The sequence below is a fragment of the Marmota monax genome, unplaced genomic scaffold (assembly GCF_021218885.2).
Source record: "Marmota monax isolate L192 unplaced genomic scaffold, Marmota_monax_Labrador192_F-V1.1 WCK01_AAM20220418_F8-fsc00022, whole genome shotgun sequence".
NCBI classification, from domain to species: Eukaryota; Metazoa; Chordata; class Mammalia; order Rodentia; family Sciuridae; genus Marmota; species Marmota monax.
Window position 1 is genome coordinate 27,877,845 of NW_026695215.1, and position 20,840 is coordinate 27,898,684.

General features: G+C 47.2%; 1 protein-coding gene across 4 annotated transcripts in view; it reads left to right on the forward strand.

Moving 5' to 3' along the window:
- The window catches only part of Ccdc71 (coiled-coil domain containing 71), an 11,929-nt gene extending 930 nt beyond the window's left edge, over positions 1-10,999 (forward strand). For 2 of the 4 annotated variants that reach the window (XM_058574860.1, XM_058574862.1), the window contains exon 2: positions 1,585-10,999. In XM_058574860.1, coding sequence (XP_058430843.1) covers positions 1,637-3,085 — 1,449 coding nt within the window. In that variant the 5' untranslated portion in view covers positions 1,585-1,636 and the 3' untranslated portion in view covers positions 3,086-10,999. Of the gene's footprint in view, positions 1-731; positions 847-1,584 lie in introns of all 4 variants that reach the window. The other 2 variants (XM_046431629.2, XM_058574861.1) reach the window with 2 other exon arrangements.
- Positions 11,000-20,840: the final 9,841 nt, after the last annotated feature.

The following is a 20,840-nucleotide window of genomic DNA, read 5'->3' on the forward strand; positions in this document are numbered from 1 at the left end:
CAGTGCAGCTGGGGAGCTGCCACTTGCCTATGGGAACCCTGAAACACTGGGTTGGGTACTAGATAATAGTCATGACTGACGTACACAGCTTCAGAGAAGCCTGGGACAACTTGGGTGTTCCCAGACAACTCTGGGATGTTCTGCTGTCTGTTGCCCTCTAAGCTCTGAGGTTGGAGGTCTCAGGCCTTTGCTGTTCTTGTGACTCGCCATCCTATTCAGAGCCTTTTTCTTCCACTGTCTTCAAACCTTGGGCTTTTGGTCTGGCTGCCTGATCCCCAAGCTGCCTGGTTGCCTAGAGATTTCATCTGTACCTGTTACTCATCAGCTTTTTAGTGAGTCTCTGTCTTTGCCTGGGGTTGGTCTCCATGACTCTAAAGCAAGGATTTGGACTATCAAGTAGCCTCTGAAAGCAGAACTTCTGGGCAGGGACACCCCCCACCCCCACCCAACCAGCACTGAACACCAGCAGCTGGAGGCACATAGATGAGTGTGGACATTGGGTGTAAGTGCGGGCCCTTTGGCAAAACTTCAGAGCTGGGAAAACAGTCCTACCCTTGACCTGTTTTCCCAGCTAAACTCAGCCTGGCCCCAGACTCCCCATCAGATGTGCCTTACTCTTTCACAGTTCAGAGCCAGTGTATAATCTTCATTTCTACCTGGTACTTTTCTTTTCTTTTTTTTTTTTTTAAAAGAGAGAGGAGAGAATTTTTTTTTTAATATTTATTTTTTAGTTCTCGGCGGACACAACATCTTTGTTTGTATGTGGTGCTGAGGATCGAACCTGGGCCGCACGCATGCCAGGCGAGCGCGCTACCGCTTGAGCCACATCCCCAGCCCCTCTACCTGGTACTTTTCTATTCATTACTCATCCTAGGTAGATGTTGCCTCTTGCAGGAGTTCTTTCCTGACTTATTGGCAAGTTAAGCTTGGTTACACCATATGCTCCTAAGAGCATTAATGGTGCCTGTGACTTACCTTCTGGACCAGGCTCATTGAAGACAGAGATGTTGGCTTGTGCTCCCAGGGCTATCTAATTAGGTTTTTGGCATCAGGAAAATATAGATTTAATAAGGACTGGGGATGTAGTGGTAGAACACTATCTCGGTAGTAGAGCACTTGCCCAGCATGAGCAGAGACCCAAGTTTGATCCCCAGAACCACAAAAAAAAAAAAGAAAAATTTTAAGCCTTAGATGGCTGCACACCTATAGTTCCAGCAACTAGGGAGGCTTAGGTGAGAGGATCATTTAAGCCTGTAAGTTTAGGACCAGCTGGGACAACATAGCAAGATTCTGTCTCAAAAGAAGGAAAAGAAAATGTAGAAATTAATTAAAATGAACTAGATTTAAAGTTTTCCAGGAGCCCAGCAGCAGGTTGGGTTCTTCTGAGCTACTGAAAACTGGCTAATCAATACCCACTTCAAAATGGTTGAGGGTCATCAGACTAGGGTTTTACCCCAGGAAATGACTCACTGTGGCTAGTTCCCTCAGTGACATAGAGAATGGGGTCGCTGATAGACCTGTCTACTTGCTTTGGCTCCATATCTTGGTGCCATTCTTATTGACTCTTTTCTTCTTGCCTTGGAGGTGCCAAGTGCTGATTTACGGATACCTAGGCAGATCTGCAGTGCCTAATGCCATGAGTGTGGTGGTGCAGCATGTGGAGGAAAAAGCTGTGCACTCCTGGTCTCGCATCTCCACAGCAGGAAAGAAGGCCCTGGAAGAGGCGCTGCTTGTCTTTAACCCCATGAGCCAGGATCTCAGTGCCACAGAGGCCCAGCTTGTGGCCTTTCTACAGGGTCTGCGAGATGATGGCTTCCAACCTACCATTCTGCGCAGTGGTGATGTCTATGGGTATAGTTCATGTACAGCCAACCCTCCAAGCCAGACGAAACTACAAGCTCGTGCCCCGATCCCAGCTGCCACATCACCTCCAGCCAGTGCTCCCCGAACTGCCATTCAGCTGCCCTCAGGCAGGGCCACATTGCTTCCCATGCCACTGTCTGGCAGGCTGGCCAAAGGGTCCACACCAACCCTCACCAAACATGCTACCACCAATCTGCTGCTGAGCTCCCTGAAGCAGTCAAGTGCCAGCCGTGCCAAGGGTGCAACAGTGGGCTTCCCTGCTCACCTCTATCCAAGTGTCTACCCTGCTATGCGGCTTTCAGTTGTCCTTGAGGCTCTGGTTCCACTCAAGACTCCCATGCCTTGCTTAGGTGCTAAGCACAAAGCACAGTCACTAAGACTTTCACTTGCAGACTCTCCCCTGAAATTGCGGAAAGGTTCAGGGAAGGGTCCAGGGAACCCCCAGCCCAAGGCTCCCAGAAAAACAAACAAGGGCCCCAAGTGTCTGACTCGCAAAGGCCCTGGGGCTGGACCCCAACGAGGCACTGGGCTCCAGAGCAAGACTTACAGAACCACTGGTTCCCTCAGTGATCTGCAAATGAAAGGGGGCTCTGCCCTGAGCACTAAATCAGACCAGGCCAAGGCAGCTCAAACAGTGTCCAAAGCTGCCTATGCCCATGCCAAGGCAGCCAAAGCTGATGCAGCACAAGTCAAGGCTAAGGCCAAGGCAGTCCAGGCCAAGGCCAAGGCAGTGCAGGCCAAGGCCAAGGCAGTGCAGGCCAAGGCAGTCAAGGACAAGGCTAAGGCAGTCAAGGCCAAGGCAGTCAAGGACAAGGCAGTCCAGGCCAAGGCAGTCAAGGACAAGGCAGTCCAGGCCAAGGCCAAGGCAGTCAAGGCCAAAGCAGCTCAGACCCAGCCCAAGGGCAGGGACAGGCCAAAGGGATCTGCTCAGGCCAGAACTGCAAGGAAGGGCCAGAAAACCTACTCTGAGACTGTGGGGCAGAAGAGGAAAAGGGCTGAGGAAGCAAAGGACCTTCATCCTAAGAAGAGAACACGGCTGGGGCCCCGATCTCCTAAGTCATGGCTGGGGTCAGCAACAGCAAAGCTCCTAAAGTTCCGGGCCATAAAGGTAGACAGGCAGTCCTCAGATGATGAGGTTCGACAGCGGGCCCAACAGATACTCCGTGTGAACCTGTCTCCTATAATATGGCTCCAGCCATTGCTGCCATACTCAACAGCCTGATTCCTTCATACAGCAATATTTGAGAAAATAGCCCAACTGTGTGTGTGGCCAGTGGCACAGTGTGCCATGCCTGTGGACTCTGCAACTTTGAGGATTCTGGGTACCTCTCCAGGGCCCCTGCGGCTACCAGTCTCCTTTCAGAAACTGGAGGATTTGTGGTGGGGTGGGTAGTGGGAGGGGTGTTCTTATGGCGTAATGCACTGTGACTTGTTCTTCAAGTTGTATGTCCACTGTTCCATCTATCATGTTTTATACCTTTCCACCTTCCAGTCTCCCTGCCCACCCTCCATGGTCTTTTATTGTGTGTGTGGCTGCTGGCAAGCCAGCTTAAGCATATAGGAAAAGTTGTCCCAGTCAGTTTGAGTGATGGGGTAGGAAGGCAGAAAGGGGAAGCATAGGCCCCTCTGGAAAGACTAGTGGGAATTTGGATACTGGCTTCTGTGGGTATGTGAGAGACATCTCACGAGGGTAGGGGCAAAGCCACTGTGAGGTAGAATACTTCACCTTGAGGCTGCCCTATTTTTTATCCAGTCAGACCCCGTATAGTAGGACTGGGCAGCTCAGTGGGGAACCTTGCAGCTAGCAGTATTTTAGGCCAGGGAAGGGAGACTTTGTGGTACTGCTACTGGGGACAAAAGATACCCTGGCTTTGTCTGGAATGGGGCCAAGCTTAAAGGGGTTGAAGTGCCTCTGCTGAGAATGTACTAGCTTGTTTCTCCAGTTGGTGGTAAAGGACTGGGCATTCAATTAGGACTATAGAGCCTGCCTTCACTGACCAAAGAATTTTTTTAGTTGTGTAGGGTATCTGAGTTTCCATCTCTGCTTCATCAGCAGTGCTTTTCAAGTGTTTTATTTACTCCCAGGTAGTTTCACCATGCCCCCCATCACAGACCTGTGTATTTCAGGTGTTATTGGCACATTCTGCTTTGGAGGGAGGACTGGGCCTTGAATGCAACCAGCTGCCCTATCCATCTGTGGTTCATCACTGGTTGCCCAGGCTATATAGCAGTGACTGAGCACATAGGGAGGGAGACACATTGCCCAAAGGCTCCTGGGGACAGCATTTCAGGGATGGAGGGGAGAGCTTTGTTTGGATGAGAATCAGATCCTCTCTGTCTCTGGGTTTGTCTGAGCCCTACTATTGCTAGTTGCCCTGAGTGGTGGGCCTGTGGAGAAGCTCTAGATGTTCCCCGCCCCCTTTCTTCTGCCCCTGGGTACTGCTAAGTAATTAACCATTAACGTCCTTCCCCTGAGTGTATTGTCCTCCCTTGGTTCCCCAAACTCTGAGGACATCTTTGCAACCATCTGTGCTGTAACCCTTCAATCCTGCATGCTACTTACCCTCTGGGTTCTGCTTTCATTGTGAGAATGGGAAAGACCTAAGGGCCACACTGCCTCTTCAAGGGCTGTATTTTGGGACCCACTCTGTATTTTCCCTCAGGCCTGATTCCAGGTCCCAGCATTTATGACTCCTGGTAGAGTTGGGTCTCCTTCCATTTCTATTGCTGCCACCAGTGGGTGAGGGTTGGTTGTTTGCAAGAGGGCCAAGCAGAGGGGGAGGAGGGATCTGGCCTCCTGGTGGGATGGGGTGAAGTAGGGGTATTTCAGATTTCTACTTAAGACTCTACCCCACAGCCGGGTGGGGTGGCGCATGCCTGTAATCCCAGCAGCTCAGGAGGCTGAGACAGGAGGATCGCAGGTTCAAAGCCAGCCTTAGCAATAGTGAGGCACTAAGCAACTCACTGAGACCCTGTCTCTAAATAAAATACAAAATAGGGCTGGGGATGTGGCTCAGTGGTTGACTGTTCCCTGAGTTCAATCCCCAGTACCATAAAAAAAAAAAAAAAAAAAAAACTACACCTCCCAGTCCCAGCTCCTAGATCAGTTGGCCAGAGGGTGCCAGGTGTACTCACTTGGCTGCTCAAGCAACAGTTGTTACCTGTCCCCTGGCAACTTGGTTGTTGGTAAACCAAAACCTCAAACTTCATCCACCTGTGACCTTCATGGCCCCAAACGGTATTGTATTGTCTGTTACCCTGCAGGTAGGTAAGAGAGTGAGAGCCCTGGAGACTGCTGTCTTTGAGTTGTGGGGGCAGTTTCTTTGGGGTGTCCTGGGTAGGTTAGAGTCCTATGGGGGTCTGGGTCATTGCTGGGGGCAGGAGGGAGCACCCTGTGCTATTGATATTTTGGAATAAGAAGCTGACCTGCACCTCCTGCCTAGTCAAGTCTCCTTGGGCCCTCCCTGACAACTCAAGAATTGCTGCTTTTATGACTTTCGAGACCAGGGAGGTCATGACATGGAGAATGTGATTTCCCAGAATGGCTGTGGAAGCAACAAGACCTGGTGGCAGGCAGAGTGGTAAGGGTGCTGGCGTGGCCCTAGGTGGGAGTCTAGGGTCAAGGCCTGATTGTGGATTAGATCAAAGGTTGACTATGTTGAAATTGCCACCATTCATCTGGACCTAAAGGATATCTCTACCCCTTTTATTATCATGAAAAGTGCCCCAGCCTGAAGACTTGCCCAGCAAGTGCTGATCCTATGCCTCCCTACTTGATGGTCACCAAGGATGCGTATCCCTGGTGACCCAAGGCCCCCTTCCTGTCTGTAGACATTCTACCCAGCAGCTCTGCTCTTTGAGTGGACCATGCCCACTCCTAGCACATGTACCAAGGCTTTGCCAATAATTGTTTATACTTTTTTCCTGGGATTCTCTTCTGTCCCTGTCCAAAAGGTCAGTGACCTTGTCTATGACCAGCATTCCTTGAACATTGAGCTTTCCACTCAGGGCAAGTTCAACCCTAGAGAGGAAGGGAAGGGGTCTGGGTGAAACTAGAGGCAAAGCCTGTTTCCTCCTCTTAGATCATTTTTAAAGTTCTAGACCCTGCCATTCTAGTGGAGGACACAAGTAATCCTGTGCGTTGGAATGTCAGGACAAAGCCAGACACTGTAGGGAAGTAAGGTTCTGCTTGGGGGTTTGCACTGACAGAGCAGGGCAGTTTCCTTAGCTGTGCCCCATCAGGGTCCTTTATTGTGGTCCCTGTGTTGGCTTCCCATTATTGTTTCCCTAGAGCACAGGGACTGCAAAGGGGAGCCATCTCCATTTATCTCCTATCTCTGAACCATCACTGGACCTTTTTTGGAGCTCTATTGTAGTCCTTTGTTACTGTCCCCATTGTTGTCCTCATCTCTGTTCTATGACTGCTCCTCATAACTCTCCCCTGTTGTGGTCCTCCTGTCATTGCCCTCCTAGATTCATGATCCTTGCCTGTCAGTCCCTCTTGTCCCTGCAGTTGCCTCTAGGTGGCATCAAGGAATCTCTGGATATGAACTCTTTCTTGTAAATAAGTCTTTTGTTAAAGGACTAGAAAGCTATATAATCATAACCAGCAGAGTCAGTCCAGGAGGATGCCAGAGAAGGACAGATTCTAAACAAGACTTCTTTACATGTACTAGGTATTCCCTCCCCACTTTAATTTCAGCTATTACTTGCTGCTTATCCTGGGCCCTCACATTGGATCTGCAAGCTGCAGAGGAAAGAGGAGAGGCCTGTAGAGAAAAGACACGTGAGAAAGCCTCAGCTTTGTGTTTAAGGTGCAGAGCAGAAAGAGGAATCAGAGACCCATCCCTTCATCCATGTGTACATTTAATAAGGGTTCTTTAAGCTCCACCCTCTGTCAGACATTTTCTTTCCTTTTTTTTTTTCAATTGGTTTTATTTTTTAATAAAATACATGACAGTGGTGTCAGGCATTTTCTAGGCAGTTTGATGGGTGGCAGATGGACAAGGTTTTTGTTGGAGCTAACATGAAAGCAAGAAAGACAGTTGATAGATAATGAAACATACTAATAATTTATGTGGTTAAATGAGATGATATACAGATTTCTAGTTTGGGTGAAGGACTGAGAAGTGAAATCCTTTTTTTTTTTTTTTTTTTTTTTTTGAACCCAGAGGTGCTTAACACTGAGCTACATCCCCAGCCCTTTAATTTATTATTTAATATCTTTATTTTTTTATATATTTTCATGCAGTGCTGAGGATCAAACCTAGTGCCTCACACATGCTAGGTGAGCCATAACTCCAACCCAGATTTAATTAATTATTTAAAAATTTTTTTTTTTTTTTTTGTACCAGGGATTGAACCCAGGGGTGTTTAACACTAAGGTGCATCCCCAGCCCTTTTGAATTATTTTTCTTTTTTTGAGACAGTGTCTTGCTTAGTTGCAGAAGCTATCTTTGAACTTGTGATCCTTCTGCCTCAGCCTCCTGAGCTGCTGGGATTACAGGCATGTACCACTGGCTTAAAGTGGAATCCTTTACTGCATTTGGGGAAGTAGTTTTAAGATACCTGGAGATGTCAGAATGAGGTAGTAGGAAGTAGTGGGATGTACAGAAGCAACATCAGAACTGGAAAAAGGGAACTCTAAGTGCATTGGTGGAATTAAACATGATTATCCCAGGATGGTACACTCAGGGGATCATGGATAGGGAATCCCATAGCATGGGTGCTTGAGGAGGTAACTGCAAGAATGTAGAGATAAGAGACTGCCTGCCATTCTTTCCCCTCCATCCCAGCCATAGATATGTGAGACACCTGAAGTCTGACCTTCTGTGTCTCCAGCATATGACTATCCTCCATGTGAACTTCCCTCAAACTGCATACACTGGGGGACCTCAACGGACACCCCTTCTATTACTATGTCCTCTATGAGTTCAAGATCAGAAGCAGTTGATCATACCTCTAAGTGCACATCTGCACATGGGGCCCCAGCCAATGTGGAAGGAATGGTAAGGACCATGGAAGGGACATCTTGTAGTGGAATGGGTACAGTTTTGCATCTATCATCACCATATAGCTGGTGTTCACTGAGTGCCACCAGGACTTGCAACAGGACCACTCATATCATGCAACAAGTCTAGGCACCTCCATGTCTGCCCGGGTAGGTGCCGGGGTAGGTGCCGTGTCCTACCCTGCTGGCCAAACCTGCCAAGGGTCAGCCCACCCTATATCTACCTCTCAGGTTCTGCCCCAGAAATTGAGTGGCATGGACATGCCTACAGTTGTCACTTTGACATGGCTGCGTTTCTGTCATCTGGCAATGTGAATGGAGGAGTGTGCAATTTATGTCAGCACAGGCTAGGCCTTCTTCCACTTGTAAGCCTACAGAGGATTCTTGTTCCCCTTGATCCTATAGACATGGGTCCTCCAACCTCCAGTTCCAACTCTAATCCTGATTCTTCTGCTGCATGGTGACTTCTGACCTAATTGCTTCCTTAACCTCTGACCACTGATCCAGCCTGTAACTGTGACCCTGTGCGTGGCCTGGAAGGGGGTTTGTGAAACCATGTCTGGGGGCAGTGCTGTGACTTCTGACAACCTGGTCCTTATGGTATGAGTTCCACTGAGCCTAAGGGCTGCTAGCATGAGCAACCCTTAGGGTAGTCCCCCAACCCCATGTCCTCTTAGATCTTCCCTCAAACATTTACCTGATAACACATGTCCCATTTACCCCGTGACAGTCCTATCAGAAATCCAAGTGCCCTCTGCCTTAACCTGCAGGTGCAAATCTCAGAGCCAGGCCCCTGGCACTCATTCCTATCATCCTTGTAACGGTACAGGTCACTGCAAACACTGTCTCTGGATGGCACTGGAGCAGTTGTCTGGCAAACCTTGACCCACCTTTAATTTGAACTTGACTTGGGTGCCAAGTTTCTAGGAGTTTAACAAGTATAAGGCTATAGAAATACTGACTGTAGCTGAGTGTGGTGGTGTATGCCTATAATCTTGACGACTCAGGAAGCTGTGGCAGGAGGATTGCAAGTTTGAGGCCAGCATTGTCAGCTTAATGAGACCCTGTCTCAAAATAAAAAATAATATGGACTGAGAATGTATTCAGTAGTAAAGCACCCCTGGGTTTAATCCCCAGTACAAAAAAGGGAGGTGGAGAGGGGAAGAAAGAAAAGAAAAAAGAAATAGTGACTATAAGTTGTAGACTGAGCCTTGCACATAGTGGGTGCCATTTACTGACTTGGTCAGTCCCACCATAGCTACCTGAACTAGAATATGCCCTCAGGTGTGAGCTTTAGGAATAAAAGAAAGTGACTAAAATATGTTATAACATGTTACAACAGTATTCTACACTGGATTTAAAGGTGTTTCACAGAGGAAGACAGCCCAAAAGAATAACTCCATCCCTTTCTCCCCCAACTCCATGATAGTAGGGATTGAACCCAAGGATATAAGTAGCTGGGATTATAGGCATGCACCACCACACCCAGCACTTCTTGCATTGAATTTTATAAACCATTTGTATAGATTTAACTCTGGCTGTAATCCTATATTCATTACCCCACCCCAATCCCTCTCACTTTTTCTCTATCTCCTTCTTATCTACTTCTGAGAAGCCTAACAGGAATTCACCAGGGCCTCCCCTCTCCCTCTCAGCCACAGACAAAGGAGCATTCAAGCTTTGTATCACTTCTTGTCCCTCCAAGCAGTCCCAGTATATGACTCCAGAGGTCCCTAACCTTCCTATTCCTATGTGGATTTCCTGCCCTTGCTCCACCTGACTGCTCTCTCCTAGAGTCCGAGTTATGGTGTCTGAGCAGTGGCTCAGGTTGCCAGACCTGTGACTGTGACTTTGGGGACTTCTACAACAATAGGTGTAAGACAGCACCTGAGAGTTGGGGTGAAGGAGCGAAAGTCCAGAGTTCTTGCCCACTTTCTGCTGCTGTGCTTATTTAGGTGTTCTGCAGGGAAGGGTCTCTGTCTATGTCACACCTATGTCCTTGGCCACCACTACCATAAGCTCCATTTGGGATACTTCTGTGTTACCAGGCACACAGCTGAGTTGGAGCTTGACCAGGCAGGGCCTTTAGCCAGCTGACCCCTGGCTGCCTACTAGTGTCTCAGAGAATCAGAGGCAAGAAGAAATCAAGGCTCAGATATTGGAGCTGAGGAGAGAGTTAGTGTTCAGAGAGAACTATCTGGAAGAAGAGGTTGAAGGTTAGGAAATTTAGGAAGATTAGGAAATCTAGGTGGGGGTTGTCAGTGTGATTGAAGGTTCAGTGTTTTGGACAGAGTCTATATAATTCCCAAGACAGTGTGGGAGAGGACTGGGCCAGAATGTTGAGGATACTGACACTCTGTTTGTCTCAGTGTGCCCTCTGGCCTACCCTAACCCACCTACACAAGACCAAGGGACTGCCCCTGGCCATACAGGGACTGGGCTTACTTTCCCCTACCTGTTGCCTTCCACCTTCCTGCTAGGTTGTGCACCTGCCATGTGTAAAGAGTTGTCTGGATTGAGGTCTATGAATCCTGGGGCTATCTGAAGTTCCACCAGGCAGGCTGCATGGCAGGGGTTGGAGAAGCACCATGAGGTTCATCTGATCTTGCCCTTCTTGCCAGTATATGAGTACCACCTGAAGGGTTCTCTGAACACCAAGCATGACTTGCTGGGTGGGCAATGTCCCTGCTGTCTCCACATCATTGGTTATATCTTTGACCACTGCATACCTGGAATACGTGAGCTTTGGGCCTACTGGGAGCAGTGATGAGCTTTTGGACCAAAGTGGGGTCAAGAGCTTCCAGGGTCCAGCCCCAGCAGGGATCCAGGGGTCCTGAAGGATGAGTAGCATTGGCGAAAGAAGAAGAGATGGGATGACAGGTTGCAAGTTACAAGCAGACTCCAGAAGGATCTGCTGCGCCTTTATTTTTATACCTTTTTTGCAGGTGTTTTTTCAGGTAGTTAATGGATAGCCTCAAATCCCGAAACTTCTTTGATTTACATAATTTTCAAGAGTTACAATCTTTTCTGACGTATATTGATTACCTAAGATATTGAGTACATTGTTTAAAATATTTTCCTGTAACCTTTGCCAATCATGATTAAGCTTTTACATTTTTACCTCAATCACTAGGTGCTACACTACAAAACTAAACTACATGTCTCCTGACCTATTATTAACTTTTAACTTTAAAGCATACCTATAATTATATCATTAATCTTTAACTTTAAAGCATACCTAGGATTGTTGGTAAGCTTTCTTACTTCTAAACTAAAATTCCAATAAAGCACACTTAAAATAGTGAAAGTCTATTACTTAAAAGACTATTACTCTGAAGTGCCTCTAAAATATATTTATGTTAATTTTACATTATTTTATTTTTAATTTCCAAGGTAATTTCCTTTTTTCATATGACCTATTAACTGCTTTCTTAAAGAGTTTCTTTGATCCTTAGTCAAAGTATACCAATTATTTTTTTAATATTTATTTTTTAGTTATAGTTGGACACAATATCTTTATTTCGCTTATTTATTTTTATGTGGTACTGAGAATTGAACCCAGGACCTCGTGCATGTGAGGCGAGAGCTCTACTGCTGAGCCACAACCCCAGCCCCAAAGTACACCAATTCTTATGTCTTTATATTCTTTGACTAAAGGGCAAGCTCTGCACCTCAACCCATTTGCCATTAATATTAACTATGTGTTTCCTATTTTCATCATAAATTCCTGTGTAAGACAAAGGAGGGTCTGTTGGTGGGGAGAATGTATGTTGCACAGGTTGTGGCTTTAGAACGGGGGCAGGTGGTGGTTTAATGAAAATTATTAACCATGGGATAAACATTTCTTCTTGCTTAGACTTGAGGAATAACACTATTATTTGTATCCTGAGAGATATTGAAGCACATTTTGGGACATGTCTTAATTGTATCCTTAGTCTCATTCTGGGAATTTTCCTGCAATCTCAGGTAATACATATTTTTATTATTGATTGATGTATGCTCTGTTATCCATATCATGAGTATCATAAACAAAACACTTGACATTCCCTATGATTCTGGTTTCCAGACAGTGCGGCCCTGCTGCAGCTATCCCGTGCTGTGACCCTGTCCACCAAAGAGCCTTCACCAAAGAGCCAAACATTACTTCTGCTGAATGAGTTTATTGCTCTCTCACTCCCCACAGAATACCACTACCATGCTGAGAGTGCTATCAGTGCCATCCATAACTCTGAGTGGGCAATGCATATCATATGCCACTAGGACTTGCTTGTCATTGTCGTGACCACTGTCTCACCCATTGATGGGGCTTCCCATACTGCCATCTTTATGCCTACAATGAGCATGTTGAGCTGTGCCACCCACTTACAGGTGTCGGCCAGGTCTGGCATGGGGCTATCAACCAATGATCAGCCCTGTGAAAGATGAACACTCCCATTGGATATGTTGGGAAGAAATTATGATGTGTGTGTGTGTGTGTGTGTGTGTGTGTGTGTTTTGTGCTACTGTCCCCAGGTGTTTGGATGACTACTATGGAAACCCTACCCTGGGCTTGGGCCAGCAGTACTGGCCCTGCCTCTTGTCTTGGGTACCCTGGCTATGACCTCTATTAAGGAGTTCCTGCTATGTGTATAGCACAAGTGGGCATGTCCTTTGCCTTTGGGTACCTGGCCATGCAGATGAGGCATGGTTGGCAGTGGCAAACCCACAATGCTAGTCACTTGTTCACAATCTGATCAGGTCCACATGACAAATCTTTGTCTGTTCTACCTATGTTAACTTTTCATCACTTTGATCAAAATATTGGACAAGAACAACTTAAAGGGTGAGAACTTTAGTTTGATTTCAGAGGTTTTGTCCATGGTCAGCTGACTCCATTATTCTGATCCTGAGGTGTGGCAGAACATTATGGCAGAAGGTGATGATATAATAAAACTGTCAGCTTATGGCAGCCAGCAAGCAAAAAGAGCACCATGATCCAGGGACAAGATATAGAATGCTCAAAAGCACACCTCCAGTAACCTACTTCCTCTAGTCATGCCCTACCTCCCACAGTTACCACCTAATAATCTATTCAAATTACTAATCCATCAGATGGATTAATCTACTGATTTGGTTACAGCTCTCATGATCTGTCCATTTCACCTCCAAACATTCCTGCATTGTCTAATATTAATTTTTTGTGGGGACACCTCATATTCAAATCTACACATATGCTGAGCTGCAGTCTGGACACCTATATTTACAGAGTTCCTTTTTTTGCAAAAAGAGGACAAATAGGGGCACTTATAGGCAATGTAAGCCAGTATTGTAGTTTGGATCTGGAATGTCCCCCAAAGGCTCATGTGTGGAAGGCTTGGTCCCCAATGTAACAATGTTCAGAGGTGGTGCTTTGGAGAAGTTATTGGATCATGAAGGTTTTAAGTTTATAAGCTAATTAATTTACTGATGTATTCATAGCTGAATGAACTACTGGGAAGTGTTAGAAACTGTAGAAGGTAGAACTTAGTCCCATAATGTTCTGCCTCACCTCAGACCCAAAGCAATGAAGTCAGCCAACCTTGGACTAAAAACCTCTGAAACCATGAACTAAAATAAATGCTTCCTCCATAAGTTGTTTTTCCTCAGGTATTTTTTCACAGCAACAAAAAAAAAATTGACCAACCCAACCAGGAAGATGGGCTATAATGTAACTATTGTAGGTAATTGTGACCCACAGGCCCAAAAGAAATCCACATACACTCCAATCCTGGCCTCCACTGTAACTGCTGCTCCTCCAATTACTTTGGTTACCCTTGGCCATGAGAAGATCCCTCATTCTGGCCTTGCCAGTGCAACAATAATATTAATTCCCATGATCCTGCTGCCTATGATTTTCTCAGTGGGCACTGCCAGTGCTGTTTGTACCATAGCTATGGCCTGTATATACTAACTGCAGAACTGGCTTCCACAGCAGTGCTCTGTGTCCAGGCAACTGCTGGCTTTAATGCGTGTGTGGAGTGGATGAAGATATTTCCAAAAGACTGGGTATGGTTTTCCCTCTGCCACTCCTGCCAAGCCTTTCCTCTCCCCAGGGTGTACCTTTGGTCCACCAGGGCACTGTTCCCATGTGGTTCCCTTCTCACCTGAAGCCTGCTTCTGCAATCAGATTAGTGGACAGTACACCTGCACTTGGGCAGACTGCAGCCAATGCACCCCTCTGTTCTGGACCTTGGAGACTTCTGGGACTATAAGACTTGTAGCTGTCATGCCCAACACAGCCAATGTATCACAGTTAGTAAGTCTTTGTTCTACTGTGGCATTAGACAGGTGTGAGCAAACATGTGCCTTCCTATGACTGCATGTGACTTGTATCTGGTGAGTGTCTATGTGACCACCAATACTGGTGTATGTGGCTGAAAATAGCTGCATAACACTAACTAGTTGTAGAGCCCTTGGGGAAGTGTGGACATGGAACTGCATTAACCTGACCCCACGTGCAGCCATGTATCAATGTGTGAGCAAACTATTGTAAGTGGGTCATGGCAAGCAGTGAGTAAGATAGGTCAGGGGTTGTGGGAGCTAGGAAGGAGCCAGGGAGGCACAGGAAGAAGATTAAAATTGGCATAGGCATAGGCAGTGCAGGATGGCCTTGGGAAATAAGTGTTTCCAAGAAAAGAGTGGTGAGTGAACGGGATGAGTCCTTGTATTTGTCCGCTTTTCATTGCTATTACCAAAATACCTGACCAAAACAACTTAGAGAAGGAAAAGTTTATTTTGGCTCATAGTTTCTGAGGTTCGGTCCATGATGGGTCAACTTCATTGTTCTGGGTCCGCAGAATATCATTGTGGAAGGGTGTGATAGAAGTGTGTTGCTCCATTCATGGCAGCTAGGAAGCAGAGAGAACAGGAGAAGGGGCTACAGGGAAGATGAACCCTTCCTGAATCATGTTCTTGCATCCATGGTGAAGTGAAAGTTAGACTCAGGAGGTGAGGGAGATATGGGAGTGAGGGCATAGAGACTCAGTGGGTATGCAGATCAGGACATGGAGGATTAAAGCACAATAGATTAGAAGATGAAAACTCAGTGGGCCCATGCAAGACAAGAACTGGTGATGTTGGAAAGTGGAAACTGGTCAACGGGGCACACCAGAGAAGGCAGGAGGGGAGAAACCCTCAGCCAAATGCAACAGTGAGTGATGCCTGGGGCAAGAGCAGGGCTAAGAGAAGACTTGGGTGTGCATGTGTGTATGCTCTAGCTGAGCATTTGTGTTTTTTCTCTTCTGAAGAAGGCTCTTTACTTCTTCTGTTTGGTCTATACTCTCTTTTCTCAGGTCATAAGCCAATACTTGTGAAGAGCAGGATATGTGGGTAACATGTACTACCAGTGTCAGGATGGATATTGGGTTGACCAAGAGCAGGAGTGCCGAAGCAAGAAGGGTATTCATACAGTCCATCAAGAAGGATGAGGCTGGGGCTGGGGTTGTGGCTCAGAGCTAGAGTGCTTGCCTAGCATGTGCGAGGCCCTGGGTTTGATCCTCAGCACCACATATAAATAAATAAAGAAATAAAATAAAAGTACTAAAAAAAGAAGGATGAGGCTGCCCTCCAGGGCTACCTAATGGGGAGTAGCAAGGGTGAAGTTGGGATTTCCTTGAGGAAGAACATAACACATTTATTGCTCTTCCCTATTAAAAACTTAGAGACACTAGCAAAAACATTTCTTAAAAAAAAAGTGGCAAGACTAGGCAGAGGATCCCACATAAAGGACCCTCTTAGGTAGCTCTTTCCTGACCCTGATTGATCCCTGACTGGGTTGTAGAGCCCTTGGAGTCTTGTGCTGTTTTCTGGCTCAAAGGCTGCTGTGCATGCTTTTGGTATAGCTCAGTGGCAGAGCACTTTCCTGGCATGTGCAAGACCCTGGGTTCCATCACCAGCATAGCAAAACAAATTACAAAGTCTGCTATGCAATATGGCCTCTCTGGTCAGATAGAAGCCAGCCAGTGCCCATGGAAGTTCTCAGCAGGTGAGGACTGATGTGCATTCTTACACTTGCAAGTCATTCTTAAAGGTGAGGCTAGAATTAGTGTGATCAGGGTTCTCGAAAGTAAAGCCTTCTGCTCTTGTCTGTGAGCCTCTCTCTCCCCTGCAGTCTGTACCTATGACCCATAGGGTTCCATCTCACACGGTTGTGAACCACACATGGGTGCCTGACTAAGCAGAGAGGGTATCTCAGCGTTGAGGTGCCAGTTTTGTGCCTGTGGTTCCAGATGTTCCTTCTCACATTGCAGGTTCTGTCCTATCTGCTTCACTTCCTGGGACTAAACACTTGGCTCTATTCCAGCTGTAGGTGGCAGCTGTGTCCTAAGAGGTGGCTGTTCTATGCCAGGGGATTCTTGGCTGTGGTGATGGGGCCAGGATGGACAGGCTATGGATGGGGTACTGCAGCAGGTACAGGCACTCCTAGAGTCTCCTTCACTCCCTATGGGGACCCTGCAGCAACTTAAAGAGTAGATAGCTGGACACAGTTAAGGGGTCTGGGATTAGGAGTGAGGGAAGTCTCCAGCCAGCTTCTCAGAGTCAGGGATACAGAGGGTCACAGGTTGGTCTATTTAGTCATTGTTATGGGAGTCATATGTTTTTTCTTGAGTAAGGAAATCATGGATCAGAGATCATGAATCATGGATCAGAGAGCACCACTGGTCAAACTAATGCCACTTTCCTCACAGAAGGAAAATGACTATATTGACCTAGACACTGTGGGCCACAGAATAGTTTGTAGCCAAAAGAAAGTCACGGGTCAGGAGACAGCAGGAATGCATGGAAGTATTTATCCTGGGAACTAGATCATGTCAAGGGCTTGACCTTGCCCCAAGGGGCCACAGGAACCCAAGGTAGGCTAGGTGGGTGGTTGGTGAGGGGGGCTATGCTGTGACGGGAGAAAGGGACCAGTTATTCTGTGTATTTGGAGTATACAGAAGGTGGATTGCTCCTATCTCATGGAACGGAGCTTTGATTATTCTTCTATCCACCCTTCCCATCCTTTTTACATGCTGAAGCCCAGACCTCTTCCCAGGAGATAATGCTCAGAGTCCAGGTCACAGCTGCACTTAGAACTATCAGATAACATCCTGAGGCAGGTCTGTATGCCTAGCAGTAGATGGAGAAGATTCTCTGGGGAACAGGGTGGCTCACAAGGACAGTTAGTTATATGGGGGTTGAAAATTAAGGAGTTGGCTGATAGGGGCCAGATGCCACACTCACAGATCACAGTCAGACCTGGAATGGTGGGTGGAGATATGGATTACTGTAAAAGATGTTGCCTAGTGAGAACTTTCTCGAGGATATACTGGGTATAAGGCAACAGGAAATCTGGGGAATGCATTCCCATTTTATTTGCAGGAATAGAAGCATCAGGAACTTTAGCTGGTCTGTTTTCTTGTACCCTGTGGTATGAAAACCCCTTGCCTTGGGACTTTGCTCACTGCCCTGTGGGCTCTGATTGCTTTCTACAACTTTTCATATAGCCTGAACTTAACAGTCACAACCTTGGAGCAGCATTAGCAGTGGGTACAGAGCCATGGGGACTATGGAAGGGAGCTGTGGGGGGAGCCACAGGAGACCATCACTCAGACATGAGATTGTAGGAGACACAATTTACATATTACCCTGTCTCCTACCAGCTACAACAAATCCAGGCCACAGCAAGGAATCCAGGCACAGGAAACCTGACATTGTTCAAGGGGACTGTGAGGCATGGCTGCCATGGCTCCTATGCAAACAACTGTTGAGATCATCCAGTGCTTCCTCATGTATTTATGTCTATTTGTTACATGTCTGTTCACAGCTGGTAGGGGCAGATAGCCATCCAGGATATTGACATGAAACTCCTACCAGAATGAGGAGTATTGTAGGACTGACCAGGGATCAGTGGGGGGCACCAGTGTGCTGCGAAATGTTTGACAACTGGCTGGGAATCAGGGGGACTGATTTGTGGACTTTATTAATTTCCATGGTGTAAGTAATCCTACTATGACTGATTTCAGTCTATATACCATTTAACAACTAATTTGCAAAATTCTGAAAATTTCACAATTGTTTTTTGTAAGCTTCTTATGTATACCATTGGGTAGTTGTTGTGAGGTAGAGGCAATGAGAGGTTAGGGTCAGAACTCATTGGGTGAGGTATCAGAATTCAGGTTCAAAATCTCTACTCCTTTCCCAATGGATGAAGGTGCAGCTGTTACAAGTGTAGCACTGGTGTCATGGTGTGGGCTAGCTGTGTCCCTCCTGCAGGGTGAGGCTGTAGGCATTGCCTCCCTCCTGGATCAGATCCAGAGTGTTTTCCTTGCACCAGATGCTGTGGGCCTGGATCTTCCCAGAGCTGAAGACATCCTTCATAATGCACAGCAGACCAGGTGAAGGGTCAGGAGACTGGAGGTAGAGCTCAGAGGGTGGGCAGAAAAGGGAGTCAAATGGAACATCTTGTGCTCTTCAGGGAAGGTAAAGTCAGGGCCCAATGGTTGGATGTTCAGAGGGTTCTGGCTGAGGAGGGAATTCATGCAGAGCAAGGGCTGTGGGTGGCAAGGTTGGCACTTCAAAGCCTGGAGGCCAGTGTACCGAAGGTGATAACCCATTTGTCCCCTTCATCTCCCTTGTATCCATGTTCAGTGACTGCTGTGATCCTCATTCTCTGCTGACAATGCGAATATTCAATCTAGTTCCTACCTTAATCTGACCTTTCTATGACTCCCAATATTTGTCCCTCTCTCCCCCTTATAGGAGGGTTCCTGGCCCAGATGGCACTGACAGTTGATATCACTCCAGTTCTGGAGTATCTGTCCAGTGGAGCTTAGGCCCTCAGGACATGTTTTTCCCTGAGTCAGTGACAGGTCCCAGAGGCAGAAGAACAGGCATCATGGACCATGGGCATGATTGGGGTCCTGGCAAGGTGAGATTCAAAACAGTGGGAATTAGGGGCTTGGGAACCCCTCTGGAACAGTGGGAAGTAGAGTTTAGGCTAGAGATTGGCTACACTGTGCTGAAGTAAGATCTCAGTTCTTAAGTCCCTGCCCCTCAAGAACTTAGGCAGTGACAAATGGGTCTTTAGGACGTGGGTAGAGTGGGGGTTCAGGTTCAGATCTGTTCTAGGAATTAACTGTAGATGGTCCAGGTGGCTGTGACAGAGCTGCAGAAGAGCATAGAGATCAAAGTCTGGTTCAGATGACCTGATTCTCAGGGTTAGAGTGCCTCCTGGCACAGAATGAGCAGGCACTGGGCAAGAAAGCAGCTGCGTTGCAGGCCCTGGAGCAGCAGGCAGCACAGCTGCTTGAGCACATGTGGCTGGGTGCCATGCTTATGTCACCTGCCGACTGCTGCCATCTATGGATGCCAGCAAAGGCTCTGGGACCACCTGGGTGACTCAATGAGACTCCATAACGACCCAGGAATCCCTTGAGATTGAGAAAACAGAGATCCCACTGAGTATGCACTGACCCTGAGTGACCTCTGTATGACCCCTTGATTCCCAGTTTTGGTCATCTGACCTTGAAAGAACAGAGAGATCCTGTAACTCCTTGAGGCCATCTAGTGCCCCTAAGCCTAAAGACCTTTATCTCCAAGTGATCTAAACTTTTTCTTTTTTCAGTTGTGCTGGGGATTGAAACCAGGAACACACTACTACTGGGTTATAGCATCAGCCCTTTTTATTTTATTTTTTTAATTTTTAATTTATTTTTATTTTTCGATATGGGGATTGAACTCAGGGACATTCAACCACTGAGCCACATCCCCAGCCCTATTTTGTATTTATTTAGGGTCTCACTGAGTTGCTTAAGCAACTTGCCACTGCTGAGGCTGGATTTGAACTCCTGATCCTCCTGCCTAAGCCTCTCCAGCTGCTAGGATTACAGGCTGCGCCACCACGCCCAGCCCTTTTTATTTTTTATTTTGATACAGATCTCACTAAATTGCTGAAGCTGGCCTAGAATTTGCAATCCTTCTGCTTCAGCTCCTTGTGGGTCACTGCGTCAGTGATCTAAACTTGTAGTATCTGAGACCCCTTAGGTTAATCACATGACGTAGGTTAATCACGTAACAGTCAGTTTAAGGTGACTGGAGATTCTATTCTGCTGATACCAGAAGTCCAGTAGATTGCCTGCCCCACCCCCACGCTCCTTTGTGAAGTTGAGTGGGTCCCAGAGGAACTTCCAGGTTTACCTCTGCCAGGGGCTGGCAGTTTCGGGCAGTCCTTGCCTTGTCCCAGACAATGCGTTAGATCTGTGGCGGCTCAAAGTAAGCCTGACTCACCCCGAAGACCCTCAGACTACATGGCCAGCACCCCTGCAACCCTCATCCCAGACCCGCCCCCGCCGTGGTCCCAGGGGCCTGGGTGGGGCGCGCGCCTGCCGGTCGCGCGCATTCCAACCCCAAGGTCCAGAGGGCTGGAAAGCCCGGAGCGGATTAACAGCCAAAAAGAAAATCCGGATTTATTATTGGCTTTTCACTCTAGAGTCCGTCACCCTGTGCCCATTTTCATACTGGGAAACCAAAGCAGCACTTCTGCCTACATGCCACAATGACTAGAGGCAGCAGAGCTACCGGGAGCTGTGTTTAAGGCAGGGTGTGGCCTTCCCCATTTCTCCTCCAGCCCCTGTCCTGTTCAGATCAGGCTGTCCTAAAGCTCCCCACAGCCCTGAATTTGGTGCCTTTTTTGCACCCTTCTGTCTCACCACTGATGCTGGAACCCTGGGATCAAACATCTGAGTGATTTCCATGCTGATGCCAATAACAAGGACTACAGGCTGCTTGGCCCTTTATTTCAGATCAGAAACCTCTCATTTGCTTCTACCATTCCTCAACACCCTGCACACTCTTTCTGTGGTGGCCTAAAGCACCAAACCCCCCACCTTCCCTTGGCCCTTGCATAGATTTGGCCTTAGGGGCACAATAAAGATCTGTGGAATCTGATCATCTGATTCCTGCGGGAGTG